We start from the raw sequence: 17,336 nt of genomic DNA, 5'->3' as shown, positions 1-17,336 counted from the left end.
AAAACGGCCAATTTGGAGGCCTGAACATGCACGAAAAGTCACCAAAATTTGCACATACGTCCGGAAAATTGTAAATTTCGATAATTTTGCAACGTTGCAAAAAAATATAACAAAATGGCTCAGTGGCGCCCCCTTGAAATTTTAAAATTGGCCTATAACATTAGGGTATGTCAGCGTAGAGCAATGAAATTTGGGGGGTCTATACCTTGTCCAAAACCGCTCCAAAAAAGCATTTACACGCATATTCCAAACCCAACAGGAAATCGGTTATTTTGGATCAAATATGAAATTTTTATCGATTCACAGGGTGCACATTTGAGACCTTTTCGCCGAGGGAGTTAGTTGGATCATCTTCAAAATTGGTGAGACTGTTCAGGAGACATATGAAATCTTAAGTTTTGAAAATGGTGCGTTTTCATTCACGGGTCTGACCTGGGCGTGGTGCCAAAGTCGACCATTTTTTCGGCAAAATGACAAATTCAGTAAATGACTAATAGTTCCTTGACACAACGTTCAATCTTTTTCATATTTGGCATGTATGTGTGGTATCCCACCCTTAACACGAGTGCATTGAAATATTACCCATTAGGTCTAGCGCCCCCTAGTGAGAACAGGAAATGCCTTTTTTTACGCGACAGGTTCCTCCTCCAAGGGAAAAAAATCTGTTGACCTCAAACCTGCATCAGGGGAGCCTTAAGACCTGTGTTCAGGTGCCTGATGAAAAATATTGAGGTTTCGTTGAGGCGGAGGGGTCCAAACAGGAAAGTGAAAATGAACGTCAACAATTTGTCACGCAAAAAACTTTGAACAGTCATAACTCGGCAGATATACAACATATCTGCGCCAAACTTCCCGTGTTTGTTGAGAGTCATACCCTGAAGGTTCTTGTAGGGGTCATTTGCATCAACTCTACAGTGCCAACTAGTGGCGACAGAAAGAAGTTTTAAAAAAGGCCTTTCCTATTGGGTTTTTTCAACATAGAGCAAGGAAATTTGGGGAGTAGATACCTTATGCAAAACTGCTCCAAAAAGTCTCTTGCACCCGTATTCCAAATCCAACAGGAAATCGGGTATTTTGGATCGAATGTGAAATTTTCATGGGTTCACAGTAGGAGTTTACATTTGGAGGCTTGAATATGCACAAAAACTCGTAAAAATTTGCACATACATGCGGCTTTGGATAACGTTCGATAATCTTGCAATGTTACGAAAAAATGTAACAAAATGCCTCAGTGGCGCCCCCTTGAATTTTTCAAAAAGGCGTTTCCTATTAGGTTTTTTTAACATAGAGTGATGAAATTTGGGGAGTCGATACCTTGTGCAAAACTGCTCCAAAAAGTCTCTTGCACCCGTATTCCAAATCCAACAGGAAATCGGGTATTTTAGATCGAATGTGAAATTTTTATCGGTTCACAGTAGGAGTTTACATTTGGAGGCTTGAACATGCACGAAAACTCACAAAAATTTGGACATACATGCGGCTTTGCATAACGTTCAATAATCTTGCAACGTTACGAAAACATGTAACAAAATGGCTCAGTGGCGCCCCCTTGAAATTTTCAAAAAGGCCTCTCTATTTAGGTTTTTTCAACGTAGAAGGATGAAATTCGGAGAGTCGATACCTTGTACAAAACTGCTCCAAAAAGTCTCTTGCATGCGTATTCCAAACCCAACAGGAAATCAGGTATTTTGGATTGAATATGAAAATTGTATCGATTTACAGTGTGCACATTTTACACCTTGGCACCTAGGGAATTAGTTTGATCATTCTCAAAATTGGCGAGACTGTTCATGAGGCACATGAAATCTTAAGTTATCAAAATGGTGTGTTTTCATTCACGGGCCTGACATGGGCGGGGTGCCAAAGTCGGCCATTTTTTCGCCAAAACACCGAATTCGGAAAATGACTGATAACTCCCTCATACAACCTTCAATCTATTTTAAATCTGGCATGTGTGTGAGGTATACCAGCCTGAGCAGGACTGGATTGAAAATTTACCGTTTGTGCCTGGCGCCTCCTAGTGGGAACAGGAAATGCCCTTTTTTACTGGACACACTCCTCCTCTAAAGGGAAAAAATCAATCTACCTCAAACCTGCATAAGGGAAGCCTTAAGACCTGTCTTCAGGTGCCTGATGAAGAATATTGAAGTTTCGTTGAAGCGGAGGGGTCCAAACAGCAAAGTGAAAATGACTGTCATCAATTTTTCTCTCCAAAAACTTTGAACAGTCATAACTCGGCAGATATACAACATATCTGCGCCAAACTTCCCGTGCTTGTTGAGAGTCATACCCTGAAGGGCCTTGTAGGGGTCATTTGCATCAACGCTACAGCGCCAACTAGTGGCAATAGAAAGTCACTCGTTTTTCCAATACATGTCCAGTTCTTTTCAGGTTGGTCATTGTAATTTCAAGACCTATTAAAATACTTATTTACGGCACATGTCCACGTGTCTCTATCTGTTGCCGTGACGACCCTTTGTTCGCCATTTAAAGGAAATATTTTTTTTCAGAGACTCAGGCAGCTTATAGAGCCACAATATTTGGCACACTTGGTCGAATTGGCCCAGTTAGAAGATTAATTTGGTTTTGAATAAGGGCTTGGCTGCACAGCTCAGTAGTTGCTCCTTTTTTGTAGTACTCTCTCCAATAGGGTTTTTTATCTCTTGGGTGTGGTAATGTAAATAGGCGACTTTCGTGCATGTTAGGTTCTAATGAGATGATTAGAGAGGAGGATCTGCCACCACCCTGACCTGCACACAGTCCGAGTTGCGTGACGTCCGAGTTGCGCTAGATTGCGAGGGCCCGTTCAGTCCTGCTTGCAGGCCTAGTTATTATTATTATTCTTCTTTTTTCAGGGCAAATGAAAATGGCCAATTTGGAGGCCTGAACATGCACGAAAAGTCACCAAAATTTGCACAAACGTGCGGCTTTGCGTAAATTTCGATAATCTTGTGTCGTTTTGAAAAAATGTCAAAAAATGGCTCAGTGGCGCCCCCTTGACCCTTAAAATTTTCAAAAAGGCCTCTCCTCTCAGGTTTTCAACGTAGAGCAATGAAATTTGGGGAGTAGATACCTTATGCCTAACTGTTCAAAAAAGCCTCTTGCACCCATATTCCAAATCCAACAGGAAATCGGATATTTTGGATCAAATGTGAAATTTTTTCGGTTCACAGTTGGAGTTTACGTTTGGAGGCCTGAACATGCACGAAAACTCACCAAAATTTGCACATACATGCAACTTTGCGTAAATTTTGATAATCTACAAAAAAATTTAACAAAATCGCTCAGTGGCGCCCCCTTGAAATTTTCAAAAAGGCCTGTCCTATTAGGTTTTTTCAACGTAGAATGATGAAATTTGGTGAGTCGATACATTGTGTAAAACTGCTCCAAAAAGTCTCTTGCACCCATATTCCAAACCCAACAGGAAGCCGGAAATTTTGGATCAAATGTGAAATTTTATCGATTTACATTTGAGACCTTGTCGCTGAAGAAAATAGTTGGATCGTCTTCAAAATTGGTCAGACTATTCAGGAGACATATGAGATCTTAAGTTTTCAAAATGGTGAGTTTTCACTCAAGGGTCTGACCTGGGCGTGGTCCCAAAGTCAGCCATTTTTGGGCAAAATACCAAATTCAGAATATGATTAAAAACTCGGTGATACAACGTTCAATCTTTTTCATTTCTAGCATGTATATGAGATATCCCAGCCTGAACACGACTGCATTGAAATATTACCCATTAGGCCTGGCGCCCCCTAGTGGAAACAGGAAATGGCCTTCTTTACGAGACAGGCTCCTCCTCCAAGGGAAAAAAATCTATTGACCTCAAACCTGTTTCAGGGGAGCCTCAAGACATGTGTTCAGGTCCCTGATGAAAAATATTGAGGTTTCGTTGAAGCGGAGAGGTCCAAACTGGAAGTGAAAATGACCGTCAACAATTTGTCTCGCCAAAAATTTTGAACAGTCATAACTCGGCAGATATGCAACATATCTGCGCCAAACTTTCCGTGTTTGTTGAGAGTCATACCCTGAAGGTTCTTGTAGGGGTCATTTGCATCAACTCTACAGTGCCCACTAGTGGCGACAGAAAGAAGTTTTAAAAAAGGCCTTTCCTATTGGGTTTTTTCAACATAGAGCAAGGAAATTTGGGGAGTAGATACCTTATGCAAAACTGCTCCAAAAAGTCTCTTGCACCCATATTCCAAATCCAACAGGAAATCGGGTATTTTGGATCGAATGTGAAATTTTCATGGGTTCACAGTAAGAGTTTACATTTGGAGGCTTGAATATGCATAAAAACTCACCAAAATTTGCACATACATGCGGCTTTGGATAACGTTCGATAATCTTGCAACGTTACGAAACAATTTAACAAAATGGCTCAGTGGCGCCCCCTTGAAATTTTCAAAAAGGCCTCTCCATTTAGGTTTTTCTAACATAGAGTGATGAAATTTGGAGAATCAAAACTTTGTGCAAAACTGCTCCAAAAAGTCTCTTGCACACACATTCCAAATCCTACAGGAAATCGGGTATTTTGGATTGAATGTGAACTTTTTATCGATTTACAGTGTGCACATTTTACACCTTGGCACCTAGGGAATTAGTTTGATCATTCTCAAAATTGGTGAGACTGTTCATGAGGCATATGAAATCTTAAGTTATAAAAATGGCGTGTTTTCATTCACGGGCCTCACCTGGGCGGGGCGCCAAATTCTTCCATTTTTTCGCCAAAACACCGAATTCGGAAAATGACTGATAACTCCCTCATACAACGTTCAATCTATTTGAAATCTGGCATGTGTGTGAGGTATACCAGCCTGAGCAGGACTGGATTGAAAATTTATCATTTGTGCCTGGCGCCTCCTAGTGGGAACAGGAAATGCCCTTTTTTACGGGACACACTCCTCCTCTAAAGGGAAAAAATCAATCTACCTCAAACCTGCATAAGGGAAACCTTAAGACCTGTCTTCAGGTGCCTGATGAAAAATATTTAAGTTTCGTTGAAGCGGAGGGGTCCAAACAGGAAAGTGAAAATGACTGTCAACAATTTTTCTCTCCAAAAACTTTGAACAGTCATAACTCGGCAGATATACAAGATATCTGCGCCAAACTTCCCGTGCTTGTTGAGAGTCATACCCTGAAGGGCCTTGTAGGGGTCATTTGCATCAACCCTACAGCGCCAACTAGTGGCGATAGAAAGTCACTCGTTTTTCCAAAACATGTCCAGTTCTTTTCATGTTGGTCATTGTAGTTTCAAGACCTATTAAAATACTTTTTTACGGCCCATGTCCACGTGTCTCTGTCTGTTGCCGTGACGACCCTTTGTTCGCCATTTAAAGGAAATTTTTTTTTTCAGAGACTCAGGGAACTTATGGAGCCACAATAGTTGGCACACTTGGTCGAATTGGCCCAGTTCGAAGATTAATTTTGGTTTTGAATAAGGGCTTGGCTGCACAGCTCAGTAGTGGCTCCTTTTTTGTAGTACTCTCTCCAATAGGGGTTTTTATCTCTTGGGTGTGGGAATTTAAATAGGCGACTTTCGAGCATGTTAGGTTCTAATGAGATGATTATAGAGGAGGATCTGCCACCACCCTGACCTGCACACAGTCCAAGTTGCGTGACGTCCGAGTTGCGCTAGATTGCGAGGGCCCGTTCAGTCCTGCTTGCAGGCCTAGTTATTTTTATTTGTTAACAAGCAAAAATAACATCATACAAACAAGCATTTTAGTGCATGATATTTATGTGCTTACTTCTTACTGATCTGAAGAAATTTTGTATATAAGTGCTGGGAACAATCTTTACTGTTTGTAAAGTGGGGCACACTGTTGATTGCTGCAGCTCTCTTAACAGCTATATTTACCATATAAGCAAACCATCCTATTTGTGGTCCGATTTCATCTGTAACATGTACTGAATCAACAGTATTTGCAGCATTATCTATAGTCACTGGTATGGATTGATTTGGCCTGCTTAACTTCCATTCAGTCATGGCGGTTTCTAATTCATCAATGTTGTATATGGACTACGCGTCGCTCTGGGCTCACGCAGCTAATGGCATGGGATCTAATGTAGCACATCTAGGTTGCTATTTGATGATATCTAGTGTGCGCTTTGCGCCACTTGAGTGTTGTCTGGTCATAAAAGTTACTTCTGCTCATTACTTTACAACACATATGACAATCGACTTTCATAAACAGGATGAGTTTGAAGTACGGCGCTCTTAATTTGCCACTCAATGGTTCATCATGAAACCATGAGTTTGCTTAGTCTCCCACGGTTTTAACCTTTCTGATACGTTCGGCGCTATAATAGCAGGCGTTAGCTTACGTATGCTAATCGTTTGTGAATGCCATGTTAGATGAGCAGCGTAACATCGTGGATATGCGTTGTAGTTTACATCCTTAAAATTGAAGACGAGGGAGTTAATTTCGTTTGGTAATTTCGAGACAAAGACATAAAGATGTCATGCAACGGGATTTGGGAAGTTAGCTCACGTGGGGAGGACAGTACATTTGCGTTCAAGTGATGCCAGTAGTTGGTATCGGCGCCCTAAATGTTGGTACTCGTCGATACCGATACCACCAATTCGGGCCGGATCGGCGCCCCCTGCCGATACTGGTATCGGTGCAACTTTAATTAAAATCCAATTGGCTGTCATTACATTAATAAAGCATGCAGACAGATTGCACTTACTGTATGTACAGTGCCTTGCAAAAGTATTCGGCCCCCTTGAATCTTGTAACCTTTCGCCACATTTCAGGCTTCAAACATAAAGATATGAAATTTAATTTTTTTGTCAAGAATCAACAACAAGTGGGACACAATCGTGAAGTGGAACAACATTTATTGGATAATTTAAACTTTTTTAACAAATAAAAAACTGAAAAGTGGGGCGTGCAATATTATTCGGCCCCTTTCCTTTCAGTGCAGCAAACTCACTCCAGAAGTTCAGTGAGGATCTCTGAATGATCCAATGTTGTCCTAAATGACCGATGATGATAAACAGAATCCAAATGTGTGTAATCAAGTCTCCGTATAAATGCACCTGCTCTGTGATAGTCTCAGGGTTCTGTTTAAAGTGCAGAGAGCATTATGAAAACCAAGGTACACACCAGGCAGGTCCGAGATACTGCTGTGGAGAAGTTTAAAGCCGGATTTGGATACAAAAAGATTTCCCAAGCTTTAAACATCTCAAGGAGCTCTGTGCAAGCCATCATATTGAAATGGAAGGAGCATCAGACCACTGCAAATCTACCAAGACCCGGCCGTCCTTCCAAACTTTCTTCTCAAACAAGGAGAAAACTGATCAGAGATGCAGCCAAGAGGCCCATGATCACTCTGGATGAACTGCAGAGATCTACAGCTGAGGTGGGAGAGTCTGTCCATAGGACAACAATCAGTCGTACACTGCACAAATCTGGCCTTTATGGAAGAGTGGCAAGAAGAAAGCCATTTCTCAAAGATATCCATAAAAAGTCTCGTTTAAAGTTTGCCACAAGCCACCTGGGAGACACACCAAACATGTGGAAGAAGGTGCTCTGGTCAGATGAAACCAAAATTGAACTTTTTGGCCACAATGCAAAACGATATGTTTGGCGTAAAAGCAACACAGCTCATCACCCTGAACACACCATCCCCACTTTCAAACATGGTGGTGGCAGCATCATGGTTTGGGCCTGCTTTTCTTCAGCAGGGACAGGGAAGATGGTTAAAATTGACGGGAAGATGGATGCAGCCAAATACAGGAACATTCTGGAAGAAAACCTGTTGGTATCTGCACAAGACCTGAAACTGGGACGGAGATTTATCTTCCAACAGGACAATGATCCAAAACATAAAGCCAAATCTACAATGGAATGGTTAAAAAATAAACGTATCCAGGTGTTAGAATGGCCAAGTCAAAGTCCAGACCTGAATCCAATCAAGAATATGTGGAAAGAGCTGAAGACTGCTGTTCACAAACACTCTCCATCCAACCTCACTGAGCTCGAGCTGTTTTGCAAGGAAGAATGGGCAAGAATGTCAGTCTCTCGATGTGCAAAACTGATAGAAACATACCCCAAGCGACTTGCAGCTGTAATTGGAGCAAAAGGTGGCGCTACAAAGTATTAACGCATATTGCACGCCCCACTTTTCAGTTTTTTATTTGTTAAAAAAGTTTAAATTATCCAATAAATTTTGTTCCACTTCACGATTGTGTCCCACTTGTTGTTGATTCTTGACAAAAAATTAAAATTTTATATCTTTATGTTTGAAGCCTGAAATGTGGCGAAAGGTTGCAAGGTTCAAGGGGGCCGAATACTTTTGCAAGGCACTGTAAATATGTAAAAAATGGTAGGGTTTTTAGGTTGTACTAACTAGTGCTTCCTTAGTCCAAGTAAATATAATTTGTATACTAAGGTCAATTTAGATCATTTTTTATGTAGAATAAACTAAGAGTAAAACTCACATGTGATTACTTAGTAGATTAAACTAGTAATTCTGTCTTAAGTAAATTCAAAGTACTAATTAAATTAGTCCTTACGTAGATAGTACTTAGTTTATTGTAGCTTATTTAACTTTCTAATAAGTATACTTTACGAAGGAAGCACGACTTAATATAACTTAAAATAGTAGCTCTCTACTTGTTTTTTCAAGTGCAATCAGTGTACATGGTTCTATTTTAAGTAATGATAACCATTTTGTAATTACCGTATTTTTCGGACTATAAGTCGCAGTATTTTTCATTGTTTGGCTGGGGGTGCGACTTATACTCTGGAGCGATTTATGTGTGAAATTATTTACACAATATTATATCATTTCATGTGTTCCTTTGGTGTTTTGGAGTGACAGTGATAGTTTGGTAAACTTGCTAGCATATTCTTCATGCTATAGTTATCTTAACTCTTAATAGCTTTGTTACATTAACATACCGGTCACGTTCGCATTCCGTTTTCATGCATCATGTAACATATTCATACTGTACAGCATGTTGTTCTATATTGTTATTTTTATTTTAATTTTCATTTCAAGATGACATATCTGGTCTATGTGTTGGATTTTATCAAGTAAATTTCTACCCAAAATGCGACTTATACCCTGGTGCGACTTATAAATGTATTTTTTTCCCTTCGTTGGGCATTTCATGGCTGGTGCGACTTATACTCAGGTGCGACTTATAGTCCGAAAAATACAGTAGATTTTACATTGAATGTCAATCATGGTTATTGATAGCATCCTGCTTTTGAATATAGTACCATTACCCAAGTGAGCCCTCTTGGAGAAAATTGAATGGAAAAATGTTGACCCCAGATGGCAGAACTCCATCAGGGGAGAAAAGATGCAGCCTCAATGATAGATTTTTATTTTAAGTTGAAGCCTTAATTAAAGCTCAACACAACGGCTCCTCTCACGCCTTTAATCCCCTAATCAATTTTCTCATCAGCTTCATGGCTAAATCAGGCTCAATGTCTTTGCAAGTTGCAAACTTGTCACTCTGCTGACAGTTGGATTTCTATCTCGGGTGAAGGAGACAATCAGCATTAAGGATGCAGCGCTGTCTCATCTGAAAATTTCAGACAAATTTGGAGGGTCCTGATGAGCTCTGAGTGACTAAAATGCGAATGAAGAGATCCCATTGAAAATGTAATGTGTCTGCTGCCTGGCCCAGATGAATTTGTCTAATGCTGCTAACAGAAAGACAAACAATCGCATAATCTACTTGGCATGAAATAGCATGGGAGACACAATAACGGGATGTTCTGCAAAGTAATATTCAACAAAAAGCTTTCCCAAATCAGTGAAACTGTGATTAAAAAGCTTTTTGTTTCTGAAGACTTGCAGCCCAAAGCCCTTTTAGACAGTTTGATATAAATTGTAAGTCTAAATTAGTTGTGCCACGTTTCCAAAGCAATACAGCTTTGGTTTGGTCACTTGGGAAGAACTTAATTTGCTACCTTTGTAAAGACGCCAACAATGGCTGTTGCAAACCATTCCACACTATGTGACTTTTCAGGCATGCATACAGTTATAGAACCAAGGTAGCCAAAGCAAGAAACACACATTATAATCATGCAACAATAGAAGTGGAGAGGACCAATTGATTTTTTTTTTTTTTTTTTTTACAATTCAGGAGAAAAATCAATTTTCTTCCATTGCAAAAATAATTAACCGCATGCTATGAAGAGCACAGACTGCTAGCAGTTTTATCCATTGCTTGACCTTGCCACAGACACAATAATGGGGTTCACACGTCATATTCGTGAAAAAGGCTTTTAAGAAATAATACATTGCTACAATGAAAAACAAGTCTGTATAGAGCTTGTATAACAGTACAAATTTTCCTGTTGCGTCAAAATAATGCAATACACTGTCAATAATGTTAAAAATGCTGGCAAAAACATTGAGTACACCCTATGCGATCATGTGTAATGTAATTGCAAAGCAAGGAGTGATATAACCCCCATTTGATTATTTTAGATTTGTATTGTATTTGTATTTGTCTTGGATTTGTCAGGGAATGCACTCTAAACTGCCAGCAACAAAAAGTGAGTACACCTAACTATATATATGAAACTTTTGGACCCAATTAGTCATTTTTCCTCCCCTCTGTCATTTGACTCATTAAGCCTTATTTATGCTTCTGCGTTGCGGTGACGGCAAAGCAACTTTGGCGTCAATGAGCATTCGATAGTTCTGCGGCAAGGAAACGTGTTGCTCTCTAATTCACCGCCAAGCCACTAGACGGGTGTGGCGTTGTGTTTGTACGGTTTTGGGGAACTTGTCCACTTCCTCCAGTTTTCTTCCGGTTACACAACATGCGAACGGAGGGAAAAAAAACAAATAAACAATGCCAATGGTAATGGAACGCTTGAATGTGGATCTTAAGCTCCTCAACATTGAATGACAAATGTTGATTATACAAATGTTGAGACACAGGCGACACAGAAGACAGTTTGGGAGATGGTCTGCCCGACTGTTGATGCCGCTCAGCGACTTCTAGCCTCGGTTGGAAGCCAGAAAGCTGTGGCAGCTAGCTACAAACTGGCGTCGAGGACTTTGCTCTGCAAAGCATTGTGGACAGCCCTCCAACCCGATTTTCTTGCCGTGTCCTACAACCAGCCAGTGGGAAGCCATAGCAGATTTCTGGTGGCTATGGAACTTCCCAAATTGCGTTGGAAGCCTTGATGGTAAACACATTATCAAAAAAGCACCAAGGCACTCTCAATCAGTGATGATATATCAAGTGTTTAAACTGTCTGTTGTTGAAAATTAAACATCAAAACTCTTTTGAAAACAAACCAATGCTTTATTCTTCCAATACTTAAAGTGTGAAATGTAAATACGTCGCAGACTCACAGCAAACATATTACACAATAAACGATGAAGTGCACCAACCAAAAATACGACAGTGATAAAAAGCTGGCAATTTTTGGCCGACTGTGTCACCGCATCGCTTCCGAACACACACATACTTATCTCGGAGGTTCATCCATTTTTTTATGCAATCGCTGACCTCCAGCCCCGTTATTTTCAGCAATCTCCTTCCACGAATTGCTTGCCGTTTAGCAAGCTTTATAATGTCTGGACGAGACATTGTAGAAGTTGTTGTACTTGTTCTTCGATGATACTCCTGTCGGCTTGGTCCATTTTGCGTGTAGCAAAACAACGTTTGAAAATGGCTGTGATTTCACGCTGAACCTGAAACAACAGTCTGAGCGGACCAATCCCAGTCCATTTGCGCCATGTCACCGCGCATTGACGTCGGAAGTCAAGATTTTGTTGAGGTGCACGGCAGGCTACGGCGGAGGGTCATAAATCGGGTCTGCCTTAACGGCGCAGTTCTGCCGAAGAAGCATAACTCGGCCTTTACTGTTAAAAGGTTTTAGGTGTGAATGTGGGGCAGGTGTGTTAAATTTGGTGTCATCACTATCACACTAACATAATGGTCACTGGAGTTTCGAATCGATCGATCAGATGGATCCTACTGTTTAGCATGGTAGTGGAAGTGTCTTCACCTGGGCATGCACAAGAACTACTGGCTAAAGTGAGCTAACATTCACTGAGTGAACAGTTTTTAGACAACCACTGTCTTTATAAAAAAGCTGAGAGTAAAGCTGATGGACTGGCCCAACATGTATCCATAGCTAAACCCTGTTGAGCATTTATGGGACATCCTCAAACAGAAGGAGAGCATATACAGTATGGGTTTGTGTGTGTGCTAGACCTGCTGGGAGAAGCGCTGCTGGGTCTGGATTTGATAGTGTTCCCCAGTCAGAACATGAGATGTGCTGGCAGCACTAGCTGGCCGCGGAAGCGTCTCAACTTCCTGGATGGCTTCCATGGTAATGCTCTGTGGAAGCACCTGGAAGAGCGACGTCACGTACAGGATGATGCTCTTCTTGTCAGGATGGGGCACTGCCACATCTACACAATGAAAAGGGAGAACATTTATATAATGTTTATGTCTTGGATTCTATGCTTCTTGTTTGTACTAAGCCTGTAATGATACACTTCTCGAAACCGAAATCACGAAATCGAAATCACGAATCATGATTATGTCTGGAGTTGTGAGACGATAGAATTGTGACCTTCAAGCCAGATATTTTTCAGTTAGAAACTCGCAACTGCCTGCCTGCATTCAAACTGACTCTCTCAAAGCGTGACAGTCAATCGGGTAGGAACTAAGCCTGAACGATATATCGTTTAACTCATTCACTCCCAGCCATTTTCACCGGAGCAAGGCCCTTCGCTCCCAGCCATTTTACTGGATTTTGACTGATTTTGAAAGGCCCACAGAAAATTCTGTTCTATTGCTATATAAACATGGAACCCACCAAAAGAAAGATTAGACTCTCTTCTTTCAGCAGAAAAAAAGTAAGTTCATATCTTTTTCCATTCTTTAGAAATCAGCATTAGAAAATAGCTTAGTTTGAGCAATTTTCCAATTTCTGATGAAAAAACAGGAGAAAATGAGCTTTTTGTAAACGCAAAAATTTCAAACATAACTTTGACTTTAACACGGCTATTTTTTGCTTCAGTGACATCCCAAACATCTGAATAATGTTTTCCTTTTACAAAATAACATGAACAACGGGCCAAATAGAGCTTTTGATAGCAAAGTAACAATTTATTCACACTTACCTAACTGAGAGATGACGTTTGGTGGCTGCGACAGCGGTTAAACTTTTCTCTCATTGCCGACTGTCTCGTAAAGATGGATTTTTTTTTTAGTCTTTTTTTTGTGGTGACCACTGTCTCGTTCGCCTGGGGAACTTCTGTTGCTGGGGGGGAACTGGTTTGGCCGTGCGCGTTTCCGTGCAGGACACTCGAGCCTAATAAAGTTGTACTGTTTGAATTGGGTTGTGGGGTCTTAACAAATGCGCTACTGCCCTCCAGTGGCCAGTTTTATTGCTTTAAAATTGGTTTTGAGGCTTGTTTTTTGTTTCGGCGATAGATCTCAAGCTCTAGATGCTTCTTGTACAAAAAAACGCAAAAGACGTATAAATACGTTTGTGGGACAGTTAAGCATTTAAAAATAGAACGTCTTTATACGTTTCTGGGAGCAAATGTTAAACATCGCCATTGCGATGTGCGCATACGCGATAGTCCCATCGCAAGGACGTGCGATAGTTTTTTTTGTTGTTTTTTTTTCCAATCCACAAACCTTTGTTCTGCTTCATTCGCTCGCACAGCCTCCCTCACCCCCTCTCCCAGCTCTCAGTCACTGCGGTACTTGCTTATTAAAGTTAAGGATGGCTTTGATCTGGCAAAAGAAGCCGACTTCCCACGGGCAATCTGTCAATCATCGTTTAACTTGTTAAACAGTTTCTGCAAGGAAGCGCGGGCTGGAATTAATGTGTGTGTTCGTGGGGGGGGGGGGGGGGGGCGTTCGAGACATATAAAATAAACGCCAGTGATTATGAGGAGTTTGTAATTTCTACATTACACCCCAAGAATCACAGCCATGTTAAGTAAACAGAAGCATTTAATAAAGCCAAGCATTTTTCTACTACAGTATTTTATTCTTGTTTAAAAATGATTCGGTGGGACAGTTATGTTTAAAACTGATCATAATTATTATATCTGAAGTGCTTAAAAAGCATTTATTTATATATATACATACATATACTGTATATAAAATTTTTAAAATCATACTTTGGGGAAAAAAAGTGACATGTCTTATATGTATCTCTTTCCAGTGCTAGTTCTGAATAAATACACTGAGCACACACACACGCAAAAAAAAAAAAATATTTGGGGGGGTTGGGGGGGGTTATGCGCTACTTCGCGGTTTTTCACTTATCGCGGCGAGTTCTGGTCCCCATCAACCGCGAAAAACGATGGAATACTGTACACTGTGGTCATGATGAGTCATCCAAAGTCTTTCCAAACAGCTATTCAAGTCATCTAGTAAAAATTTCTTAATAAGAAAAAAAAAAAAAAGTATAAAATATATATATATATATATATATATATATTTTTTTTATATCGCAATATAATATCGCAATATATCACAAACCCCCCCAAAAAATTGCAGCAAGTTTTTTCCAATATCGTTTAGGCCTAGTGGGAACACCTTCAAATTCCCTCTTGCATGGGTTACGCCCAACGGTAAATTAAATGACAGCCACATGGTTTCACTAAGAAGGGATGGATTTTGTTGGCCATGTAACAAATGCCAGTTACCACTCGCCAATTTCTTCTGGGAACCTCAATACTATTCTCCCACAAACGCTTATGTAAACTTCTGCCTTCATTATCCCCACAGTCTTGCCTCATGTTATTTGCATGCGCACTGCCCACTTTTGGCTGGCAAACATACATCTGCGAGTCGATGACACAAGCCAACATTATGTCAAGGCAGTAATGACAAAGATGGCTGATTCAGGTGAGCCTGAAAACCAACAGTGCACATTTACAGATTTTCTCAGTCGCTTTGGTGTATTTCTCAGGTGAGAAATGAAATTCTCAAAACTACTTGTTCAAGTCTTTATTGCATTTTGTCACTTGTTCACATCAAAATTGCAGTTTCTCATTTCTTTGAAAAGGTTGCAAATGCAATGGTACAGCCTTGTTGTGTACAATTCTCCGATGTCCCCAAAATTATCTATTGGTTATGTCATATTGCTCAAAATGAATTATCACATGTCTCTATCAAACAGTTTCACCCACCACAATATTTAGGCATTAGTTCTTTACATAAGTCTTTACATGTAAAATGGCTGAACATGTTGTCATAACATGTCAAAACAGCATATTTTTTGACATTTTCATTACTATTTTTTAAATCTGTCCTAAATAGTGCTAATTCACTCCAAGGTGAATATTGACTTCCTCTACTAAAGAGACCTCAAAGAATCATGTAAACTATAGGATTGGGCATCGTTTGAATTTGAACGGTTCTGGTTCCGATTCCACGTTTCGAATCCGGTTCCAAACGATTGTCGTTTCAGATTCTTTTAATAGGCAAGGTAAAAAAAAAATGCATAGTTCATATTAATTTCTTAACGTCTCCATTAATTTTCAAATTTTATAAACTTTCAATTAGCTGTGAATTTCTCACAAGGCTATTTTTGACTTGTATATAAATATCAGTCTTTGAACATGAATATGATGTTATGATGATATATGATAAGTTTTTTTCCACAGGAGTGCACTTTCACAAAGATGTTTATTTTTCAAAAGCTCACGTGGTGTTCGGCAGCTATTTTTTCTTTCTATCGGTGGTCAGGGCACCGAAACATGGAATAAAAATTTAAAATTCGAACGGTTCCGGGTGCATTTGAGTGTTAGTCCCGGAAATAATGTCAAAGCGGTTTGAGGGCTTTGAAGGTAGAAAAGCGCTACACAATTTTAAGCCCATTTACCATTTACCAAAGTTTCTGGGAGAAACGGCTACATTCAATACAATATAAACAAACAAAAAAACTTCCATCAATCCATTTGCTATAACTGCTCCTCCTGTTAAAGGTGGCAGGGAGCTAATTGGAGCTAGCCTACTTTTGGGTCAAAGGTAGAAAAACATGGTCAAAACTTGTTTATTTGATGCACAGTCATCAGAGGAGGTAAATGTATATGATTTTGGGTCCATAAAAAAAAACACTGCTTTAAAAAATAAATCTTAACCCCTTCAGACCCGCATTTTTTCTGCTGGGCAAAAAAAAAAAAAAAATCTTCGCTGATTTTTACTCTACTCAAACACCAACATCAACACACAAAGTGCAATTTTTTGGTCGGGGATATTTCATGCATTTCATGCATCTATTGGGCATTGCGGCCGTGGCGCAGTTGGTAGCTAGAGTTGTCCTTGGACCGAGGGGTGAGTGGTTCGATTTCCGACTACGACTGCCCACTGTCGAAGTGCCCTTGGGCAATGCACTGAACCCTGATTTGCCTCCAATGGGTTGGCAGCGCCTTGCATGGTAGCAGCCCCATTGGTGTGTGAATGTGTGCGTGAACGGGTAAATGTGTGCTAATGTAAAGCGCTTTGGGCATGGTAACCATTGCAGATAAATGCGCTATATACAGTGGGGAGAACAAGTATTTGATACACTGCCATGTTGGCAGTGTATCAAATACTTGTTCTCCCCACTGTAAGTACAGTCCATTTACCATTTTTAATGTTGATTTTAAGATGTTATATTAATGTTTTTAATGAGAAATTAGGACTTAGGTTTGGCTTTATGAATTTGCGTTTTGTGTCAGCCATTTTCAAAGAACCAAAAATAGCAAAGAGGGCGTGCTAAACATCATGATTTGATTTCGATGGGTAATGTTTCGTCCAATCAGCTTCCAGAAGTGGCAATAGAAACTAAATTCAGTGTATTTATTGGTTTGTGAAGCAAATGCTGAAATCCTTCAGCAGCATGCTCAGGTCTGAAGGGGTTAATCAAAGTAAAAATAAGTATAACACCATAACCATAACCATAACCATGTTAATTGCAATGCAAGGTGTGTTACTAAACCTCATTTCATCCTTTAAACATTATATTTTACATTGTAGTTTTTCTTGTTTCTTCTTTATTCCCTTGATTTCAGACCCTTAGAAGCAGGATGTTTTTCTTTTATTTGAAGCAGTTTTAATGCAAATCATCAAACCCAAGTGGACCCTCTGGTGTAATGATAAACTTTAAGCATGCCCCTCATTTTTATTATTCTTGCTTTTACCATTTCTGTCATTTTTCTCTTCCACTTATATTGTTGGCTGCAATGTTGAAATAACAGATGTCTCAGTTGTAAACGTCATTTCAAATCATGTATACAGTATTTCTTAACAAAATATATTAGCCTCCTTTGTAAAGCCTCAGTTGAAGAGGCAAATTTTTCGCTGTGAGTCTCAGTAACCATTAAAAATG

At 39.9% G+C, this 17,336-nt stretch overlaps 1 protein-coding gene across 7 annotated transcripts in view; it reads right to left on the bottom strand.

Annotated features, from left to right (window-relative positions):
- The window catches only part of dmd (dystrophin), a 283,797-nt gene that overhangs the window by 186,384 nt on the left and 80,077 nt on the right, over positions 1 to 17,336 (bottom strand). For all 7 annotated transcript variants that reach the window (XM_057829994.1, XM_057829988.1, XM_057829990.1 and 4 more), the window contains exon 9: positions 12,206 to 12,405. In XM_057829994.1, the coding sequence (XP_057685977.1) occupies positions 12,206 to 12,405 (200 nt within the window). The remainder of the gene's footprint in view (positions 1 to 12,205; positions 12,406 to 17,336) is intronic.

Source organism: Corythoichthys intestinalis, chromosome 2 (assembly GCF_030265065.1).
Source record: "Corythoichthys intestinalis isolate RoL2023-P3 chromosome 2, ASM3026506v1, whole genome shotgun sequence".
In the NCBI taxonomy this organism is placed as follows: domain Eukaryota; kingdom Metazoa; phylum Chordata; class Actinopteri; order Syngnathiformes; family Syngnathidae; genus Corythoichthys; species Corythoichthys intestinalis.
Note: the sequence above shows the minus strand (reverse complement) of the source record. Positions and strands in the feature narration are given on the sequence as shown.